Here is a 24,614-nt window from a genome sequence, read left to right as displayed (position 1 = left end):
GCTTTCATGATTCAGATAAGGCATGCAATTTTAAACAACTTTCCAATTAACTTTTATAATCAAAATTGCTTTGTTCTTTTGGTATTCTTTGTTGAAAGTTAACCCTAGGTAGGCTCATATGCTATTTTCTAAGCCCTTGAAGGCCGATTCTTATCTCAGGGGTTAAAGGGATACTAAACCCAATTTTTTTTTTTCTTTCGTGATTCAGATAGAGCATTCAGTTTTAAGCAACTTTCTAATGTATTCCTATTATCAATCTTTCTTCGTACTCTTGCTATCTTTATTTGAAAAGCAGGAATCTAAGCCTAGGAGTCCACCCATTTTTGGTTCAACATCCTGGGTAGTGCAGGGCCGGCTCCAAAGCTTAGATTCCTGCTTTTCAAATAAAGATAGCAAGAGAACGAAGAAAAATTGATAATAGGAAAGAATTAAAAGTTGCTTAAAATTGAATGCTCTGTCTAAATCATGGGGAGAAAAAAAGTGGGTTTAGTATCCCTTTAAACATAAAGAAGAGAGAATATTCTGTTTTTTCAGTGTGATTTTGTGTCCATTTAAAATGCATTCTCTTTTAGCTCTTTGTTTCTTTTCTCATAGATTCTCTTTTCAAAATGTAAGTTGTCGAAACATAAAGAAGAGAAAGGAAACAAAGCAATGTGACATTTGCAAACAATCTGTTGGTAAAATTTGAAAGCCCTGTGTAATCTACTTTTATTTTAACAGGGACATAAAAGCTGCATACATGTGTCAATTAACACTTTAAATGATTTTTTTTTATAAACCATCTGTCAGTGTCACTTAAATATCATTACACTATATATCATTACGTGGTATTGCTATTTGTGGTTTTAATAATTAGTGCATTTTTTTCAATCTTGGATTCATTGCTTAGTTATTTTATGTCAGTGAAAATTGGAAACTAGGAAAATAAGTGATATATTTAATATGGGTGTTATGAAAGGACTGGAATGTTGTATACAATTAAAATAAAATCATATTAAGATGAGTGAATATATATGTAATGTATTACAGTGTGTTTATTACATGTCAAGCACATTTCTAGAATATTTCTGTAAAAGAAAATTACCAATGAGTTAAAGGGACAGTTTACTCAAAATTTTTCTCCCCTTTAATTTGTTTCCAATGATCCTGCTGGAGTGTATTAAATTGTTTATAAATAGCTCCTTTTCTCTTATATTGGCATTTGAAATAGTTGATTTAGCATGTGGTATTCCCACCTATTCTGAAAGTTTGTGGCCGCAGGTCCAAGCTATAGATAAGCTTTGTAAACATAGCCAGTAGAAGAATTTACACTCCCAGTGGGATATAGCAGAGATAAGGTAATACATTTTCCATTGTTTTCTCCAAGTACTGGTGATTGTTCTATGGACAGATATAAGATAAAGAAGCAGGTATATTTACACAATGTGATACAGTAATGAGATCTGATTATACCTACAAGCTCAACACATTTTATTAGGTTGTGGCTTCAAAACACAAAATCAGAGCTTTAATATACACAAATAAACCTTAAAAAGCTAATTTTCATAAATTTTTTACTCTACAGTTGGTAAAAAAAGCAATTGTAAACACATTAAGGGAAACACTATTTTACAGTATACTGTCCCTTTAAGCTATCTCTACAATGCTACCCAATATATTACAATTGCTCCATTTTTTATTAAACATATTATATTAATGTTATAGTATTCCCTCTTTGATTTTTGAGCAGTTAAGTCTTTTCATAATGCCACAAAAGGAAAGCATAGAGATATTAGCTGCACAGTGAATGATTAACACAGGGGAAGAGAGAGGCAGATAAGGGGCAGAACTGAACTACCACCAATGGTGTGTATATATATATATATATATATATATAATAAATACACATATATATATATCTATATCTATAAAACAATACAAAAACAATATAGTTGTACTCTGTTGGTTTGAATCACGACAATACTTTAAATGTGTTTACATTTTTGGGGTCTTCCCCCGAAAACATTCACACATTAAAGTATTGCTGTGATTTTGGATCTATTAATTACATTGCTGCACCCTGGTATTTTGTCCCTGAAGTCTGTGAGAGTGCACCATATCTGCTGTTTTATATATATATATATATATACTCAAAATCATTATACAGAGAAGCATGCATATTATTACTATTGCTTATTACTGAGTTACCTTCGTGAGTAGGAATGCTACTGAGAAGGATGATGCCAATAAGGAAATTTGAGGTTAAGAATAGGTTAGATTTCCAGAGCAAAGGAGGGGGAGTCAGCCAACAAAAAACAAATAGTGATCTTAAAGAAGTGGGAGTCCAGGCAAAGATGAAAAATAGTTCAAGCAATAAGAGTATCAGATAGAAAGAAAGGATGTTAAAGTCAGATGAAACAAAGGATACAAGAATTAGAAAGGGCAAGGAGGTAAGAGTCAACAAGGGCTGTAAAGAAAGATGCGAGCTTAGCACTGTGAAATCTGTATTCTACAAATACCTGATAATAATAATAATAATAATAATAATAATAATAATGGCAAGGAGAAAAAGAGTCAGCTCTGGGAAGAAGGGAGAAAGGGAAGGAGCCATGACTAGGATAAGACAGTCAGCCAATGGAGGAAAAGATAGTGAGAGCTACGTCATGAAAGGAGAGAAGTTAACCAGGGCTAAGAGAAGAGACATAACTAGGGTAGGAATCAGGATAGCAGCCAGGACATGACAAATATAGACTATAGGGGTAAGAGTGGGAGGTTAATATCTGTGAATGGTAACTGGTACGAAAAGAGTTACTCAAGATAGGAACCAGGGAAGGAGATGGACCTGGGTGTTGCTTAAGAAGGGGCCATTAAGATTGTAATATAAAATATTCAGTTATGCCTAGTAAAAACAACTTTGCAATATACTTTCAATATTTATTTTCCCCTTTTTTCATGCAATTTAGCTCAGTAAATAGTGGCTTTTCTAATTCTCAGAACTGAAAATGCACACTGTAGACTTATCAAGGCTACATCCTCCTATCTTTGTATCCTACATATATCTTCTAATTGGACTTAACAGATTCGAACTACAAAACAATACACTGTATACTAAGGATATAACCACAAGCTTTTTCAGCTGCATACACAAGCCCAGATTAGCACCTTCAAATCAGGCAAGTGGTGGGTCAATACAATTGTAACAAAATTGCAGCAAACAAGATGCCAGTTTGTTTTAGCAATGTTTAGACTTGGCTGATATTTTATTCTCTAGCAAGATAACAAAGGTGTCTTGTGATTACAAGGTGTTTACTATCCCTTTAATATCTGGTATAAGCCTAGGGCCATAAAGACCCCAAATGAATACTGTAGCAATAGCATGTGGCTAAAAGATATCTAATAATTACCACTGAGAAGTATGAGAAGATAAGACAAGTGTGATACAATAAGCAAATAGTGTGAGGAATATTCAGGAGAAGGTAGCAGACTAATAGGGAAAACAAGCACACAGTCAGGGGATAATATCACATACAAAGGCAGTGAAGCTAGCAGATGAGTGACCATGGGAATCCAGGGAATGCTAGTAGACAGGCAGCTTGGGAAATTAGCAGAGAGGCAGCTAGGGGATGCTAACAGATAGGCAGCCAGGGAAAGCTTGCTGTCAGACATCCAGGGCTCACCAACAGACAGAAATCCAGGGACAGCGAGCAGACATCCAGATAAAGACAGGCAGCCAAGAAAAGTTAGCAGGAAGATAGCATGGGGAAGATAGCAGACGGGCAGACAAATGAAGTGTGAAGAGAGACAGCCAGGGAAAGCAAGCAGACAGGCAGACAAATTAAGTGTGCAGAGAGACAGCCAGGGGAAGCTAGCAGACAGGCATCCAAAGTAGGTGTGCAGAGAGACAGCCAGGGACAGCAAGCAGACAGGCAGACAAATGAAGTGTTCAGAGAGACAGCCAGGGACAGCTCACAGATAGGCAGCTAAGGGAAGTATGCATATAGATAGCCTGAGAAAGCTAGCAGACAGGCAGCCAAAGTAGGTATGCAGAGAGACAGCCAGTGACAGCTAGCAGATGGGCAGCAAAGGGAGGTTTGCAGAGAGATGGCATGGGGAAGCTAATAGAAGGGCAGCCAAGGGAAGTTTGCAGAGAGGTAAGAAGAGAAAGCTAGCAGACATCTAGAGAATGCTAGCAGACAGGCAGCCAAAGGAAGATTGCAGAGAGACAGCCAGGGAAAGCTAGCAGACAGGCAGCCAAGGGAAATTTGCAGAGAGACAGCCAGGGAAAGCTAGCACACAGGCACCCAAATTAAGTTTGCAGAGAGACAGTCAGGGAAAGCAAGCAGACAGACAGCAAAGGAAAGTTTGCAGAGAGACAGCCAGTGACAGCTAACAGACAGGCAGCCAAATTAAGTTTGCAGAGAGACAGTCAGGGAAAGCTAGCAGACAGGCAGCCAAGGGAAGTTTGCAGACAGACAGCTAGTGACAGCTAGCAGACAGGCAGCCAAAGGAAGTTTGCAGAGAGACAGCCAGTGACAGCTAGCAGACAGGCAGCCAAAGGAAGTTTGCAGAGAAACAGCCAGGTAAAGCTAGCAGACAGGCAGCCAAATGAAGTTTGCAGAGAGACAGCCAGGGAAAGCTAGCAGACAGGCAGCCAAAGGAAGTTTGCAGAGAGACAGCCAGTGACAGCTAGCAGACAGGCAGCCAAAGGAAGTTTGCAGAGAAACAGCCAGTGACAGCTAGAAAACAGGCAGCCAAAGGAAGTTTGCAGAGAGACAGCCAGGGAAAGCTAGCAGACAGGTAGCCAAAGGAAGTTTGCAGAGAGACAGCCAGAGAAATCTAGCAGGCCGGCAGCCAAATTAAGTTTACAGAAAGACAGGCAGGGAAAGCTAGCAGACAGGAAAGATAGTAGATAGTCATCTAGAGCAGTGTTTTTCAACCAGTGTGCCGTGGCACACTAGTGTGCCGTGAGAGATCCTCTGGTGTGCCATGGCAGACTGACAACAGTGTGACATATTTTTTAAACTTTGCTTGTTTTTTACTCCCAGTGCAGGGGTAGTTTGTAGGAGGCATGGCATAACAGCACAATACATACAGTATGTGTGTGTTTGTGTGTATGTGTATATATATATGCTGTATTAGGCTACAATGTGTGATTTTTTTTAAATTTTGGGATGGTGGTGTGCCACGGGATTTTTTAATGTAAAAAAGTGTGCCACGGCAAAAAAAGGTTAAAAATCACTGATCTAGAGAAAGCTAGTTTATAGGAAGATGAAGGAAGTTAACAGAGAAATAGTCAGGAGAAGTTAGCAGGCAGTTTGTCAGGGGATCCTAGTAGACACACAGCCATGAGAAAGTTAGCAGAGAGAAGACCAGCATAAATAAGCATACATAGAGCCAAGATCACTTAGTAGAGGGATAGCCATGGAAATTAGCAGACATATAGCCATGGGGAAGCTAGCAGGCAGACAGCCAATGGGGCAAGAGCATAGAGAAGATCAATAGAAAGTAGCAAATACACAGCCAAGGATAGTTATCAGTTAAAAAGAAGCTAGCAGAGACAGCCCAGAGACATTAGCAGACAGATAGTAAGGAGGAAGCTATCAGAGACAGCCCAGAGATGTTAGCAGACAGATAGTCAGAAGGAAGCTAGCAGAGATATCCCACAGACAGATAGTCAGGAGGAAGCTAGCAAAGACAGCCCAGAGACGTTAGCAGACAGATAGTCAGGAGGAAGCTAGCAGAGACAGCCCAGATACATTAGCAACAGATAGTAAGGAGGAACCTAGCAGAGACAGCCAAGAGACTTAGCAGACAGATAGTCAGGAGGAAGCTAGCAGAGACAGCCTAGAGACGTTAGCAGACAGATAGTCAGGAGGAAGCTAGCAAAGACAGCCCAGAGACGTTAGCAGACAGATAGTCAGGAGGAAGCTAGCAAAGACAGCCCAGAGACGTTAGCAGACAGATAGTCAGGAGGAAGCTAGCAAAGACAGCCCAGAGATGTTAGCAAACAGATAGTCAGGAGGAAGCTAGCAGAGACAGCCCAGAGATGTTAGCAGCTAGATAGTCAGGAGGAACCTGGCAGAGACAGCCCAGATACATTAGCAGACAGATAGTCAGGAGGAAGCTAGCCCAGACAGCCCCAGAGACATTAGCAAACAAATAGTAAGGATGAACCTAGCAGAGACAGCCCAGAGACTTAGCAGACAGATAGTTAGGCGGAAGCTAGCAGAGACAGCCCAGAGACTTTAGCAGACAGATAGTCAGGAGGAAGCTAGCAGAGACAGCCCAGAGACGTTAGCAAACAAATAGTAAGGAGGAACCTAGCAGAGACAGCCCAGAGACGTTAGCAGACAGATAATCAGGAGGAAGCTAGCAGAGACAGCCTAGAGATGTTAGCAGACAGATAGTCAGGAGGAAGCTCGCAGAGACAGCCCAGAGACGTTAGCAGACAGATAGTCAGGGGGAAGCCAACAGAGACAGCCCAAAGATGTTAGCAAACAGATAGTCAGGAGGAAGCTAGCAGAGACAGCCTATAGATATTATCAGACAGATAGTCAGGTGTAAACTAGCAGAGACAGCCCAGAGATATTAGCAGAGAGATAGTCAGGAGGAAGCTAGCAGAGACAGCCCAGAAACGTTAGCAGACAGATAGTAAGGAGGAACCTAGCAGAGACAGCCCAGAGACGTTAGCAGCTAGATAGTCAGGAGGAACCTAGCAGAGACAGTCCAGATACATTAGCAGACAGATAGTCAGGAGGAAGCTAGCAGAGACAGCCCCAGAGACTTAGCAGACAGATAGTCAGGAGGAAGCTAGCAGAGACAGCCCAGAGATGTTAACAGACAGATAGTCAGGAGGAAGCTAGCAGAGACAGCCAAGAGACGTTAGCAGACAGATAGTCAGGAGGAAGCTAGCAGAGACAGCCCAGAGATGTTAGCAGACAGATATCCAGGAGGAAGCTATCAGAGACAGCCCAGAGATGTTAGCAGACAGATAGTCAGGAGGAAGCTAGCAGAGACAGCCCAGAGATGTTAGCAGACAGATAGTCAGGAGGAAGCTAGCAGAGATAGCCCAGAGACGTTAGCAGACAGATATCCAGGAGGAAGCTATCAGAGACAGCCCAGAGATGTTAGCAGACAGATAGTCAGTAGGAAGCTAGCAGAGACAGCCCAGAGATGTTAGAAGACAGATAGTCAGGAGGAAGCTAGCAGAGACAGCCCAGAGATGTTAGAAGACAGATAGTCAGGAGGAAGCTAGCAGAGACAGCCCAGAGATGTTAGAAGACAGATAGTCAGGAGGAAGCTAGCAGAGACAGCCCAGAGATGTTAGAAGACAGATAGTCAGGAGGAAGCTAGCAGAGACAGCCCAGAGATGTTAGAAGACAGATAGTCAGGAGGAAGCTAGCAGAGACAGCCCAGAGATGTTAGAAGACAGATAGTCAGGAGGAAGCTAGCAGAGACAGCTCAGAGATATTAGCAGACAGATAGGAGACAGCCCAGAGATGTTAGCAGACAGATAGCCAGGAGGAAGCTAGCAGAGACAGCTCAGAGATATTAGCAGACAGATAGTCAGGAGACAGCCCAGAGATGGGAGAAAAAGGCTAATTATAAGTGCAAGTGTAAGGATATTTATAAAGTCTAACTTTTCCAAATCTCAGGACAGGAAATGTATTTGACTTCACTAGTAATTACTTATTATACACTTCACAATCAGCTGACAGTTTACACATCAATAGATAAATATAACTGTGATGCCATCCCTATACTAGAACATTCCCTATTGTTTCTATAATGTCATAGACTTGTGTAACTTGTTTTTATAAAATGTTATTGAAAGGACATGAAACCCAAAATGTTTCTTTCATGACTCAAAAAGAGAATACAATTTAAAAAAAAAAAGTTTCCAATTTACTTCTATTATTACATTTGTGTTGTTCTAATATTATTCTTTGTTGAAGAGATATCTATATAGGTAACATGCACATGTCAGGATCACTACATGACAGGAAATAGCGCTGCCATCTAGTGCTCTTGCTAATGTATATCATGCTTGCAAAACTGCTGCCATATAATGCTGCAGACAGTGCACACTCCTGAACAAACCTTCCTGCTTTTCAACAAAGGATACAAAAAACAAATAAAATTTTATAATAGAAGTAAATTGGAAATTTGTTTAAAAATGCATTTTCTATCTGAATCATATAAGAAAAGGTTTGGGTTTCATGTCCCTTTAAGAAGACAATAGTCTTGAGAAACAATACCGGCTACTCATAAAGAAAAGGTTATGCGTTATCTACCTCATTGACTAAAAGACTGTTTAATAAAGAACGGGCTAAATAACTTTATCCAATGAATCCTAAAATGCACAGTGGGGGTTTGTTGTATGTTGTTAACATTTAATTAGAATTGTGAAGTTCATTAATCAAAGACACTAATTTATGGATTTTAAAAGTGCAGTAATTAAAGATGAGTTTCAACACTGCCAAAAAAAAACAACTCCATATATTTAAAAATAAAATAAAAAAAAATAATATATATATATATATATATATATATATATATATATATATATATATATATATATATATATATATATATATATATATATACAGATAAACCATTAGATATATGTTAGAATAGCACAGCATATGGTTGGCAATTAGTTATCACACACTAAATGCAGTTGTACATTCATTGATTTGTTACTGTGCATTATTATATTGATGTGGTGACCTTGCAGCTGATATGTTATTGAATATTATTGCAACATAAAAATAGCCAGTGTTTAATCATATTAGAATAAAAGCCCCATGAGTATGTTTAATAACAAGTTCTTGGTAAAAACACAGAATGTAGATATTTATTATTTAATGGTGCATTTAAGTCTATTAGTGGTAACACAATTATAATGCTATGAATTTTGCTTTTTCTCCTTTTGTGTATTTTCATATTTTTATAATAAAATAGCTATATTACTCCTACGTATTTTCTTGTTAGCTTGCACCATCTAGTGGTCTCTAGTCCAAACTGCATTTCATGTATGTCCTTTGTGCCTTATCCAGCATGAAATTAACCGATACCAAGCTATTCACAGAAAATAGGATAATGGCTGGAAATCAAGGTTTCCTTTTCTTAAACAACACCTGGCAGACTTGTGATATGCAAGTTCTGCATAAACACAGTAGCAGTTTTCTTAGTCTTTGATTACAGAATTGCATATTTATTTCTCAGCCTAAATCATAAATCCTCTTGTTTTTTTTAATTCAGACCCCATTTCTTCTTAGATTCATTACATCAACTATGCTCACAGAAAATAATCACACTGCATTTACAGTCATTATTTAGCATTACAAAGTATGGTGAATATCCCTGGAGCTACAGGTTGGGTTCATATTATTAGTATTCTATAAAATAAGATATAGACAGAACAACTATAGCAGCATATTGTCTAGAATAAAAGAAAATACTGAGTCTATATCTATAGAGAAATGTGACAATTATTAATTAAGTGAGGAGTGTGTGTTGTATTTCAGATCCTCGCATATAATTTGAGCAGTAACCTTGGAGTATAACACTGCCCCTTCTTGTATTTCCATCTACATAATCTTGCTATTAATTGATTCATATCCTAGCCTCCTTGATATTAATCCTAAGTGTCTGTCCCTGTCCGGGCGCTGTCCATGCTAATGGTGCTGAACTACCCCAACACGCTGAAATGCCAGTAAAGCACAAGAAACACTATTGTTGGCGGTGAAGCAGGATTTATAGACTGTGCTAAGTGATTCACTGCTCTCAGACACTGATTTCATGTGTCACACGTAAAGCAATGACAACACAGCAATAGAAAAGATCCATTTGGTCCATCCTGAAGGACGCCCTTGGAGTTAGAACAGAATAATTGTGAAACATAAATTACTTTCACAGGATGATAGTGGGGACACAGAGAAGATGTTCCATAAAACACATCGTCCTTGGAAGCATATGAGGAATACATGAACAGGATGCTATGTGAGATACATTTTCTATGGTTGTATTTTTTTTATTTTATTACTAATAGTAAAATAACTATTACACTACACTGTGGATAGGACGGTTTTAATTAAATCATTATTTTTAACAGTTACATTAACGAGGAAATCACCAATTAGAGATGTTTTGTTCCTCTTGTACGTGCAGGTGATTAATTTACCACTAATCTACAGACATTATGACTGGGGTAGATAATGCATTATTAACCCTTTGACCGACAGAGAGTGATTGAGATGCAATGCATTGCCCCTGTGTCTGGTAATAAACAGGTTAAATAAGTGATTAACGTTTAAAGTAGTAATTTTAAATCATTTTAAATATATACAGTATGCTGAGCTTTAGCAGTGACTATATAGTTTAATTAAAATCATAATGAACTTTAATATAATTAAATAATTATTAACTCTTAATTTACCTCGTTTGCATTGTTTACAGCAACTGGATTATGCCCACTTCTTCCTTGTGCTACTTTTTCAGGATTTTTTTCATTGTTTTGGGTACTCGAGCTATATGGTTTTAGAAACATGAAATCACTCTTTGCAGATTCTGGTGTCAGGCAGACTTTGTAGCAGTAATTTTGTGGAGCGCTTCCAGTAGAATCCATACAATTAGTCTGAACTTTATTCCCTGAGGAGATTTGTAGGTTAATATTTGAGTTTTTAAAGACACCTCCAGAAGACCCAGATTTTATACAGCAACAAGTAGGAAGAGAACACTTGTAATCCTGCAGGGACAATCTGTCTTTGTGACATTTAACAATAGTAAGGACAATTATAGCTACCAGAAATGTAAAAGACACTGAGCCAAGGGATACTATTAAATATAGGGTCAGAGAAGAGGTTGAAGGATCTGAATTTAAAGGCAGGTCATTAAATTCCGAGTGAGTCTCAGGTAAGCTGTCCACCACTGTAAGGACAATGGAGACTGATGTGGACAAGGGTGGTTGACCATTGTCTTTGACTTGTATGAGGAGTCTGTGCCTGGTGGCATCTTTGTCCACTATTGCCCGCATGGTCCTTAGCTCCCCAGTGTATAATGCAACACTAAATAAAGTAGAATCAGTAGCTTGTAAGATTAGGTAAGAAAGGCGTGAGTTTTGACCAGAGTCAGCGTCCATTGCTGCTATTTTGCCCACCAGGTAGCCTGGATCAGCAGACCTGGGAATGACATCAGTGGCCACAGTGCCATTCTTGGGCAAGGGGAACACAATAACAGGAGCATTGTCATTCTGATCAAGAATAAATACATTAACTGTAACATTGCTGCTCAAAGGAGGGAAACCAGCATCTTGCACTTGGACTCGAATCTGAAAGTTTCGTATCTGCTCATAATCAAAAGAGCGTAGTGCATAAATATTCCCACTGTCCGAATTAATGGACACATAGGTGGACACTGGCATTCCCTGTATCTGACCGTCCATGATTGAATAGGATAAGTAGGCATTTTGGTTGCAATCTGGGTCTAGGGCAGTTACAGAGCAAATAGATGCCCCTGGGGGATTGTTTTCTGGCACATACTTAGTATAGGAAGGCTGTAAGAAAGTGGGTATATTATCATTGATATCTGTCACTTGAACAGATATTACTTTCTTAGTCATTAGGGGGGGTGATCCAAAATCCCTAGCACTGATTGTTATGTTATATTCAGGCACAGCTTCCCTGTCTAACACATCGGTGGTCACCAGAGTGTAGTAATTTTTGTAAGATGAATGTAGTTGGAAGGGAACGTTTTTAGGAATATCACAATTTACATCCCCATTGTCCCCAGAGTCACGATCCATAACACTAATGACAGCAATGACAGTCCCTGCGGGAGCATCTTCCATGACTGGTGTGGAAACTGAGGTGAGTATTACCTCTGGGGCATTATCATTAACATCCAACAGGTTAACTAAAATTCTACAGTGCACAGCAACAGCCGACGGCCCCCTGTCTTTGGCTTGCACATAGAGCTCATAAAGATTAGATTTCTCATAGTCCAGTATACCTTTAACCCGCACTTGACCAGTGCGTGGTTCCACCATAAACAGGTCCCTTACCTTCTGAGGTGCATGCCCACTAAATGAGTACTCGATCTCCCCGTTTGTACCCTCATCTAAATCAGTGGCATTTAGCTTTATAACAAGCGTTCCCTTTGGGACGTTTTCAGGTAGACTCACTCTGTAAAATGACTGGTCAAATGTGGGCACATTATCATTGGCATCCAGGACACTTATAGTAACCAAAGCTGTACCAGACCTCTCAGGGAGCCCACCATCCATGGCAGTAAGAAGCACCCTGTGGGTCTTTTGCTGCTCCCTGTCCAGGGGTCTCTCCAAAACCAGTTCTGCAAATTTGCTGCCATCGCTTCTGCTTTGAACCTCTAGAGAAAAATAACCATTAGGGCTCAGTTTGTAGGTGCGCAAGGAATTGGTGCCCACATCTGGGTCATGGGCACTCTCCAGGGGGAAGCGAGCACCTGGAGCTGCTGACTCTGTCACTTCCAGTACATAATCATGCCAAGGAAAGCTGGGTGCATTATCATTGATATCCAAAATCTCAACCTCTACCCTATAGAGCTCCAAAGGGTTTTCCATCACTACCTGCAAGTGCAGGGAGCACACAGACTGGAACTCACAAACTTCCTCCCTATCTATTTTTTCATTCACAAACAATATTCCATTTTCCAAATTTACCTCCAGGTGCTGTTTGTTGGTGCCAGAAGCTATCCTAAAACGCCTAGGTGAAAGCTTTGATATGTCCAGCCCCAAGTCCTCTGCAATGTTCCCTACAAAAGCTCCATGGTCAAGTTCTTCAGGGATGGAGTAGCGGATCTGACTGGTAGCAGGACCAATGCAACAAGTTATCAGAGCCGGGAGGATTTGCCCCAGCCATTGTCTTCTGCTCCTCATCTCAGCAGCTGTCATAGCCTGTGGATCTCGCTGAGCACCGGTCAAACCTAATGAAACTGAACAAATCCTCAGGCAAAATACAGCTATAGCTCTCTCTTCTCTCACTAGGGAACTGGGCTCCAGCAAAGATCTGTTAATCCAATCCGAAAGCAGAAAATGGGCAGCTCTTTGGAAAATGTGAAGATCGTGCTGCACTGACTTCTGTGTCTTCAATACTTTCAGCTCCCTCACAATCCCTCCCCAACTATTTTAATTTTTAGCAGGGCTGGAGAAAGGAGGACATGAATTCACATCGCAGCATCTGTATTGGTGGACAGAGACACCGACAACTCCAAACAGCAATTTACAGCTGTTATGCATAACCCCTTTGCTGCCAGAAAGAGTTGTGATGCATTGCTATGCCAAGCGTGGCAGCTCTACAGGAGCTAAGGGATTAACTCTTTGCTTAATATATAACTCCGGAGGGGAGATACCAGGACAGGTACCAGGAGTAATTGTGGAGATACAACTTGTTCAATTAAATATGCACAAAGAACACGTAGGTTACACGGAATTCCACTTAATGGAAAACTCTGAAAGGGGAAAATTAATTCAAGTTTTGGAAGGTAGCAGACAGTTTCAAAACAGGATAAAAGAGAAAGGTGGTATGCACTTAATGCATAGGTTTGTACACATCACACACGTGTATCTGCATTTATGTTTGTATTTAAATAACTATACAATGTTTATTTATAGAAAGATAGATAGATAGATAGATAGATGATAGATAATAGATATAAACAGATAGATAGATATGATATATATATATATATATATATATATATATATATATATATATATATATATATATATATATATATATATAAGATAGATAATATATATAAACATAGATAATATAAACATAGATAGATAGATAATATAAACATAGATAGATAGATAGATAGATAGATAGATAATATAAACATAGATAGATGATAGACATGATAGATATATAAGATAGATAATAGATATAAACAAAGATAGATAATATAAACATAGATATGTAGATAGATAGATATGGTAAATATATATTTTTTATATATATATATATATATATATATATATATATATATATATATATATATATATATATATATACATACAGATATAGATATACACACAAACATGTACACACAAATATTAAAGCATGCATTAGTATATCTCCATATAAATATTGTGGAATTATAATAATAAGTAATTGCAGTAAGCGCTTAGGATAATGATGAGCTATAACAAATAAGAAGCTCTGGACATAAATACTATGTAAAGTATTAGCTTTGGGTGGAATTTAGCTAGATGAATGGAAATTGTCTTGCAATGTTGTTAAAGTTTATCCTGCTAACCATGATAAACCTCTGTTTCATCCCCCACCCCCCACCATTCCCAGCAGCTGAACAACACCAGTTCAGTGATATCTTCCTACAGATGTTCGCTTCATCAGTGCAGTAGATTAAAGGGTCCAAATACTCACCCTGAGCCAAATCCTGAATATAAATATTCTGACATCAGTATCCATGCATAGACTTAACCTTTAGCAGATGGTTAAGCTTCTGCAGAATTGATTACATTTTGATGCACACCGTTTTGGTTGTTAATACTGATTTTTTAATTATATCCCAGGATTACAACCCAGGCAGCCGGTATTCTATCTGATTTTCATACTTCATCCGATTTTGCTACCTGCTAACTGAGCATGCTCCGTACGGGGTAATTGCATTCCACAGCTTCTCTCAAAAGAATATTTGTCACTGAGTTAAAGGGGCAGGTGTGTGTGTGAGGGGGGTTATTCTTTTTAAGCAGTACATTTGTCACTAAGTCTTAAAGGGGCAGGTGGGGGGGTGTTTTATTCTTTTAAAGCAGTACATTTGTCACTGAGTCTTAAAGGGGCAGGTGTGGGAGGGAGTGTTTTATTCTTTTTTGGCAGTACATTTGTCACTGAGTCTTAAAGGGGCAGGTGGGGAGATTTATTTGAATATCCTGTGTCTTGAAGGGGCAGGTGTAGGATTTTATTGATTAACCTTGGTCTTAAAGGGGCAGGTGGGAGAATTTTATTGCTCACAATGTTTCAGCATGTGACACACTATTTTGGGTCTGTGCACTGGATGTTTCAGTATGTGACACGCTGTTTGGAGTCTCCTCTCTGGGTGTTTCAGTATGTGACACACTATTTGGGGTCTGTGCTTTGGGTGTTTCAGTATGTGACACAATGTTCAGTATGTGACACACTGTTTGGGGTCTGTGCTCTGGGTGTTTCAGTATGTGACACACTATTTGGGGTCTGTGCTTTGGGTGTTTCAGTATGTGACACACTGTTCAGTATGTGACACACTTTTTGGGGTCTGTGCTCTGGGTGTTTCAGTATGTGACACACTGTTTGGGATCTGTGCTCTGGGTGTTTCAGTATGTTACACACTTTTTGGGTCCTCTTTATTTTTAATTAGTAGATGAAGATCCCTGTTTTTCATAGTAGGAGTAAATTAGAAAGTTGCTTAAAATTGCATGCTCTATCTGATTCACAAAATAAAAAATTTTTGGTCCCTTTAAGGTTCTGCCACAGCATTTCAATCGGGTTGAGGTCTGAACTTTGACTGAGCCATTGCAACACCTTGATTCTTTTCTTTTTCATCCATTCTATTGTAGATTTGCTGGTGTGCTTGGAAGCCCAAATCTTCACCCCTCTGCCACCGTGCTTGACAGTTAGAATGGTGTTTGTGCTGATATGCTGTGTTTGGTTTTTACCAGATAAAAATAATACAATAAAAAAATTCAAAATACAAATTATCTGCATGAAAAAACTATGCATATGAAATTTTACAAGTATTTAAAGGGACAGTCAACACCAGAATTTTTGTTGTTTAAAAAGATAGATAATCCCTTTATTACCCATTCCCCAGTTTTTTGCAAAACCAACACTTATATTAATACACTTTTTACTTCTGTGACTAACTTGTATCTAAGCATCTTCTGACCGCCCCTAATCACATGACTTTTAGTTATTTTGCATATAGTTGCATTTTAGCCAATTAGTGCAGTGTCTGCCACTAGCCACAAGCGTGATCACAATGCTATCTATATGGCCTACATGAGCTTGCACTCCCCTGTTGTGAAAAGTAAATAAAATAGAGGCGGCCTTCAAGAGCTTAGAAATTATCATATGTGCCTCCCTAGGTTTGTTTTCAACTAGAATACCAAGAGAACAAAGCAAAATTGTTGATAAAAGTAAATTGGTAAGTTGTTTAAAATTACATGCCCTATTTGAAAAATAAAAGTTTTTTTTGGACTTGACTGTCCCTTTAAGTTATAGTGCACTAAAAACAGCGTAATGTAAATGTTATTTAGTGTAATATACAATTTTAAAAAAAACAACAGTTTCTCTTGCTGTACTTTGCACCTCATTGAAAGCTTTGTGAAGCAGAGAGCTCTGATTAATTTTATGGGGGACATTTCACCACTAACAGGGAGCACTCATAGGGCTCGATTTACCAAAGCCCTACGGCTGTAATTTCTCACAAGAACTTGCTTGCCGTAATTTATCAAGCAGCGGTCACCAGACCGCCACTTCCTCAATCTTTTCGCCACCTCTAAGGTGGCAAAATTCAATCTCCGCGGTCGACTCCGACCGAGGAGATTGACAGCTCCTGCCCGCGCGTAATTGGCTGTGCGTGGGAGGGATTGCACGCGAGGGCAAAATTGCACTCGTGTGCAATGTTGATTACCTGCGGGTAATTTCGCCCCGCCACAGGCGAGCTAAGGCGTACAGGGGCGCATATACATGCCCCTGTACGCCTCAGCTTTGATAAATCTAGCCCATAACATAGGTAAGATTATTGAATCTACCCTTAAGGAAGATAACTAGCTATTATCATTTTAAAAAAAGCTCACAAAGCTTGCAATGAGGTGCAAAGTACAGCAGATGTTTTAGATCTTGAATATGTATTTTTAATGCATTTGATAAAGGAACCGGACCGTTTCTGAAATGTCATGTTTTTTTACTTTGTAATATTAAAAGCTACGTTTTATATGGAGATGTCCAGTGAGTGCTTTCTCTTTGCATTCATGTATCACGATACTTGTTAGCACCCTGGCAGCTGGACTTAACTATACAGAGTGCATACTGCTTTGGATACGAGTACTGTACGTATGTATATTTTTATATATATATGTATATATATATATATATATTTGTGTGTGTGTGTGTGCACACATACCTACATATAATAACTATTTTAGTAAAAATTTAAAATAATTTACCTCTCACCCCAAACAGTTTGTCACATACTGAAACACCCAAACACCCAGAGCACAGACCCCAAACAGTATGTCAAATACTGAAACACCCAGATCATTGACCCCAAACCGTGTGTCACATACTGAAACATCCAGAGAAGAGACCCCAAATAGTGTGTCACATACTGAAACACCCAGAGCACAGACCCCAAACAGTGTGTCACATAATGAAACATCCAGAGCAGAGACTCTAAACAGTGTGTTACATACTGAAATATCCAGAGCAGAGACTCCAAACAGTGTGTCACATACCGAAACATCCAGAGCAGAAACTCCAAACAGTTTGTCACACACTGAAACATCAGACCAAAAATAATGTGTCACATACTGAAACACCCAGAGCACAGACCCCAAACAGTGTATCACATACTAAAATATCCAGAGAAGAGACACCAAAAAGTGTGTCACATACTAAAAAATCCAGCAAACAGACCCCAAACAGTGTGTCACATACTGAAACACCCAGAGTAGAGACCCCAAACAGTCTGTCACATACGGAAATATCCAGCGCACAGACCCCAAACAGTGTGAACATACTGAAACACCCAGATAAAAGACCCTAAACAGTGTGTCACATACTGAAACATCCAGAGCAGAGACACCAAACAGTGTGTCACATACTGAAACACCCAGAGCAGAGACCCCAAACAGTGTGTCACATACGGAAACATCCAGCGCACAGACCACAAACAGTGTGTCCCAAACACCCAGAGCACAGACCCCAAACAGTGTGTCACATAATGAAACATCCAGAGCAGAGACTCCAAACAGTGTGTCACATACTGAAACATCCAGAGCAGAGACTCCAAACATTGTGTCACATACTGAAACATCCAGAGCAGAGACACCAAACAGTGTGTCAGATACTGTAACACCCAGAGCAAAGACCCCAAACAGTGTGTCACATACAGAAATATCCAGCGCACAGACCCCAAACAGTGTGTCACATACTGAAACACCCAGAGCACAGACCCCAAACAGTGTGTCACATAATGAAACATCCAGAGCAGAGACTACAAACAGTGTGCCACATACTGAATCACCCAGAGCACAGACCAAAAAACAGTGTGTCACATACTGAAACATCCAGAGTAGAGACACCAAAAAGTGTGTCACATACTGAAACACCCAGAGCAGAGACCCCAAACCGTGCGTCACATACAGAAACAGCCAGCGCACAGACCCCAAACAGTGTGTCACATTCTGAAACACCCAGAGCACAGACCCCAAACAGGTTGTCACATAATGAAACATCCAGAGCTGATACTACAAACAGTGTGTTACATTTTGAAATATCCAGAGCAGAGACTAAAAACAGTGTGTCATATACTGAAACATCCAGAGCACAAACCCCAAACAGTGTGTCACATACTAAAACATCCAAAGAAGAGACATCAAATAATGTGTCACATACTGAAACACCCAGAGCAGAGACCACAAATAGCGTGTCACATACTGAAACACCCAGAGCACAAACCCCAAACAGTGTGTAACATACTGAAATACAGAGAGCACAGACTCCAAACAGTGTGTCACATAATGAAACATCCAGAGCAGAAACTTCAAACAGTGTATAACATACTGAAACATCCAGAGCAGAGACTCCAAACAGTGTCACACACTGAAACATCCAGAGCACAGACCGCAAACAGTGTTTCATATACTGAAACATCCAGAACAGAGACTCCAACAGTGTGTCACATATTGAAACATCCAGAGCAGAGACTCCAAACAGTGTGTCACACACTGAAACACCCAGAGCACAGACACAAAATAGTGTGTCACATACTGAAACATCCAGAGCACAGACCACAAACAGTGTGTCACATACTGAAACATCCAGAGCACAGACCCCAAACAGTGTGTCACATACTGAAACACCCAGAGCACAGACCCCAAACATTGTGTCACATACTGAAACATCCAGGACAGAGACTCCAAACAGTGTGTCACATACTGAAACATCCAGAGCAGAGACCCCAAACAGTGTGTCACATACTGAAACACCCAGAGCACAGACCCCAAACATTGTGTCACATACTGAAACATCCAGGACAGAGACTCCAAACAGTGTGTCACATACTGAAACATCCAGAGTACAGACCCAAAATAGTGTGTCACATACTGAAACATTGTGAGCAATAAAATTACCCCACCTGCCCCTTTAAAACCAAGGTTAATCAATAAAATCCTACACCTGCACCTTTAAGATACAGGGTAATCAATACAATCTCCACACCTACCCCTTTAAGACACAAGGGGATGAATAAAATCCTCCCCACCTGCCCCTTTAAGAAACATGGTAATCAGTAAAATCTCCCATCTACCCCTTTAAGAAACAGAGTAATCAATAAAATCCCATACATACCCCTTTAAGACACAGGATAATCGATAAAATCCTACCCATCTGCCCCTTTAAGACACATGGTAATAAATAAAATCTCCCCACCTGCCCTTTTAAGACACAGGGTAATAAATAAAATCTCCCCCACCTACCCCTTTAAGACACAGGGTAATCGGAAAAGCCCCCCACCTGCCCCTTTAAGACTCAGTGACAAATGTACTGCTTAAAAAGAATAACCCCCCCACACACACACACACAACTGCCCCTTTAAGACACAGGGTAATACAATCTCCCCCACCTGCCCCTTTAAGACACAGGGTAATCAGTAAAGCCCCCACCTGCCCCTTTAAGACTCAGTGACAAATGTACTGGTTAAAAAGAATAAAACACGTTCCTCCCACCTGCCCCTTTAAGACTCAGTGACAAATGTACTGCTTAATAAGAATAAAACACTCCCCTACACCTGTCCCTTTAAGACTCAGTAAAAATGTCCTGCTTAATAAGAATAAAACACACTCCCCACACCTGCCCCTTTAAGACTCAGTGACAAATGTCCTGCTTAATAAGAATAACCCCCTTACACACACACACACATCTGCCTATTTAGGACTCAGTGACAAATGTACTGCTTAATAAGAATAAAACACTCCCCCTGCCCCTTTAAGACACAGTGACAAATGTACTGTTAAGAAGAATAAAACACCCCCCATCTGCCCCTTTAAGACTCAGTGACAAATGTACTGCTTAAAAATAATAAAACACTCCCCCCACCTGCCCCTTTAAGGCACAGGGTAATAAATAAAATCTCCCCCACCTGCCCCTTTAAGACACAGGGTAATCAGTAAAAAGAATAAACCCCCCCCACCACCACCACCACCACACCTGCCCCTTTAAGACTCAGTGACAAATATACTGCTTAAAAAGAATAACACACACACACACCCACTGCCCCTTTAAGACTCAGTGACAAATGTATTGCTTAAAAATAATTGAAAAAAACAGCTGCCCCTTTAAGACTCAGTGACAAATGTATTGCTTAACCCCTGGGGTTCTCTCTGCCGCAATCTCGCTACTATGAGTGGTCCAGTAAAGAACTAGACTTGCAGAGGTACCGATGCTGGAGGGGGGCGGGAGCGGGTGGGACCGCTATGCTACAAAAAAAATGCTTAGAGGGGGAAGGAGGGACTCCTATAGTGGTATTAGTGGAGGGGGGATTAGAGGGTGGGAAATTGATCTGGGAGGGGAAGGGTAGGGTAATGAGGGGGGGGGGGCAGCTTACCTACAGAAAAAAAGTTTTTTTTTACTATTATTATGACATTTTTAAAAATTGATAGATAACTGGGTACTGCTACTGACAGACAGCTGACAGTACCTAAGATGGCAGAAACTAGTTAGAGGGGGGAGAGTTAGAGAGCTTTTTGGGAGGGAACGGGGAGGTGGGAAGGTAAGGGGGTAATCCTAAACTGAAGAAAACAATAATAATAAAAATAAAAATAAATACATACATACATAAAGGGCTAAAACTGCATACTGGCAGACTTTCTGGCAGTACTTACTGGGGGTGACCAGTGGAAGGGGAGGGAAGAGAGCTGTTTAAGAGTTGTTTGGAAAGCAGCCTTCTAATTACCAAAAAGCAATGGCAAAGTCACACGTCTGCTATTTCTGAACAGGGGGATCCCAAAGAAGCATTTACAACCATTTGTGCCATGATTGCACAAGCTGTTTGTAAATAATTTCAGTGAGAAACCTATAGTTTGTGAAAAAGTGATCTTTTTTTTTTTTTTTTTTGATCGCATTTGGCGGTGAAATGGTGGCATGAAATATAATATAATTAATAATTATACAAGGCACATGTTTTGCACAGAAAGCAGTTAAAGGGACAGTCTACACCAGAATTGTTATTGATTAAAAAGATAGATAATCCCTTTATTACCCATTCCCCAGTTTGCATAACCAACACTGTTATATTAATATACTTTTTACCTTTGTGATTACAGGTATACCCCGCTCATAGGGACCGGAGCCCCGCTGTAAAGTGAAAACCGCCTTAAAGTGAAACAAGGCGGTTTTAGCTTTCTTTTCACTTGCCAGTGTGTTTAAAGACTTGAAAACATGTTTGAACTAACAAATATTAGGGCTGCAATAGTGCTAGGTTTAACACTAGCACAGCACAGTATTCTATTAGTATTCAATAAATACTGTACCTGTAAAATAGTGACTATTACTGTAGTACAAATTGCCAGACTATAGCACTGAGACACAGATTGCACTGTAATGATATAAAAAGGGTGAATTGCACATAACAAAATGATGCCAGACACTTTTCTCGCAATCTCACGAAGATTACAGCACTGTTTCAAAATCCTTGGAGGTTGAACTTCAGCTTCACAAATCGCTATATTAGCGAAGCGCTGTAAAGCGAAGCGCTGTAAAGTGAGGTATACCTGTACCTTGTATCTAAGTCTCTGCAGACAGCCCCCTTATTTCAGTTCTTTTGATAGACTTTGATTTTAGCCAATCAGCGGTGACAATGTTATCTGTATGGCACACATGATCTAACACCCTCTAGTTGCGAACAAAAAATCTAAATTCGTTTAGATAAGAGGTGGCCTTCAAGGGCTAAGAAATTTGCATATGAGCCTCCTATGTTTAGCTTTCATCTAAGAATACCATGAGAACAAAGCAAAACTGATGATAAAAGTAATTTGGAACATTGTTTAAAATGACATGCCCTATCTGAATCGTGAAAATTTAATTTTGACTAGACTGTCCCTTTAATAGCTAAATACACTAACTTTTATTGTATGAAGCTTTATGCTAAAGTCTTGTAACTATTGAGAACTTGAAACTGGTTATAATGAATCTGACAGCTATTGTTTCAAGTCTAGTGAGCACAAGGAGCAGGACGTATATAATCAATACGATTTCAGATGTTACGTGTTAAAACTGCCTCATATGCCAAATGATTCCCAGCTCATTAATATGAACAAAATAGTTTAACCCTTTGCTAAAGTTGTTCTTTTGTGTTTGTTTTTTTCCATTGCTTGTAAAATCCAATTTATTTATTTTTTGTCTGTGAGTTTCCCACACAAACCAGTAAATGGTTTTCTCAGCTGATCAATCACTTTTAGAAAATACCATCAATTTGCAGAAATGTCAACTTATCTAAGAAGCCTTATTTTTTTCTAAATTTTCTATGACATGCATGGTAAAAAAAAATACAGGAATAATTATTTCCTACATATTTTAAATAATTACTTTATTGTTCCATATTTAGCATATTTGTCAGTGTTTTCAATTTTTTTCTCAATAAAAATAGTTATTAAATACTGTAATAGAATTTAAAATATACTATTTGTCACTTTGTATCGTATTGCAATTAATACAGAAAATGCATAGTAATAAATGATCTAGCTATAAACATTTTAGATACACTAACCACATTTATATGACACAGGGGTTGCATAAATAAACAATCTTTAGTAAAAAATTAAAAAAAATTGTTTTGTTACAAAGTCTTTGCAAAGGGGTTAAATTCATATTCAACACTTTGCTCCTGTATGACTCCTGGACAATACAGCTATTGAGAAAATGAGAAGCAGGCATACACACATATGCTCCAGTGACTATCTGTGTCCGCTTTTGGAACCGTATAGGGGTGTTCCAGGAGTGGGCTCCATTTAATAAAATGGGGATGGACAAGGTTCCCAGCTAGGAAACCAGTCCAACTGCATTCAGAAAGTAGGCAGCATACAAGATTTGTCCACTGCCCACATTTATTATTGCACAAGTAACTGCTTGTGCAGCACTGGACCCTGCTCTAGCATGTTAGTCACCCCAGATGAGTGATTTTGGGGTGATTTAACAATGCCACCTCAAGGTCTCCAAAGCAGGCTCTGCTGCATAAAAAACGGAGCCCTATGTCTTTAACCATTTGGAAAAAGTTAAAATAATAGAAAGGCAGGTAATTTATTTAAAAATAAAATACTCTATTGAATAAAACGATAATGTCATTTTCACTCATTCTGTCCAGATTCACTTAGCATAGTAAAAAGATTTACAAAAAAAAAATATTTGTAGGAATTCATTTTTTTATTAAATAAGAAAAACAAGGATTTATGAGTCCTAAGATCAACAATAAAACATAATATAGCTAGCATTGTGTGTGTGTTGGGGGAGGGGGGATAGGGAGCTGCTATCCATTATACCAGTGTTTTTCAACCAGTGTGCCGTGGCACACTAGTGTGCCGTGAGAGATCCTCAGGTGTGCCACGGCAGACTGACAGCGGTGTGACATATTTTTTAAACTTTGCTTGTTTTTTACTCCCAGTGCAGGGGTAGTTTGTAGGAGGCATGGCATAACAGCACAATACATACAGTATGTGTGTGTTTGTGTGTATGTGTATATATATATGCTGTATTAGGCTACAATGTGTGATTTTTTTTTTAATTTTGGGATGGTGGTGTGCCACAGGATTTTTTAATGTAAAAAAGTGTGCCACGGCAAAAAAAAGGTTAAAAATCACTGCCTTATACATATATAGATTAGATAGGTGAATGGCATTTTTCTAGCAATTATCTACAAGTCACATACCCTTTGTGAAAATAGACCCATCATAAGATAAATTAGCTGTGAATTCCCTGTTGTAAAGCATAACAAAATCAATGTTATCTGACAAATCCCCACATTATTTCCTGATGTACAAAAATTATTACCATCATATTCAACAGGCTCCATAAACCAGGCTAAAAACTGACACTTTATGCAAGCCCTTTAGTGTGACTATATCCGAATGATAGATCAGATTTTTTTTCTAATTTTAGCAATCTTCAGATTTAGGGCCCAATAATCTAAACCTCGTAAATTCAGACATGTTTTTTCACGCCGAACTTTGCAGGGGCTGCCCTGCTGGAATTATCATAAAAAGGGGCAGTCCCTGCGAGTGGCAAGATGTCTCCTATTGAAAGTAATGGAGCTCGCTGGAATGGGACGCCACACCATGAAGCAAAGATAGCAGTGAGCAGGAGGCGCACTTTATAAATGAGACC

The 24,614-nt window shown here is 39.3% G+C and overlaps 1 protein-coding gene across 1 annotated transcript in view; it reads right to left on the bottom strand.

Moving 5' to 3' along the window:
* LOC128664790 (protocadherin gamma-A11-like) overlaps positions 1 to 24,614 on the bottom strand; it is a 294,491-nt gene that overhangs the window by 222,055 nt on the left and 47,822 nt on the right. The window contains exon 2 of the mRNA XM_053719593.1: positions 10,421 to 12,942. Within this exon, the coding sequence (XP_053575568.1) occupies positions 10,421 to 12,942 (2,522 nt within the window). The remainder of the gene's footprint in view (positions 1 to 10,420; positions 12,943 to 24,614) is intronic.

Source organism: Bombina bombina, chromosome 6 (genome assembly GCF_027579735.1).
Source record: "Bombina bombina isolate aBomBom1 chromosome 6, aBomBom1.pri, whole genome shotgun sequence".
NCBI classification, from domain to species: domain Eukaryota; kingdom Metazoa; phylum Chordata; class Amphibia; order Anura; family Bombinatoridae; genus Bombina; species Bombina bombina.
This window is presented reverse-complemented; position numbering and strand designations above follow the sequence as displayed.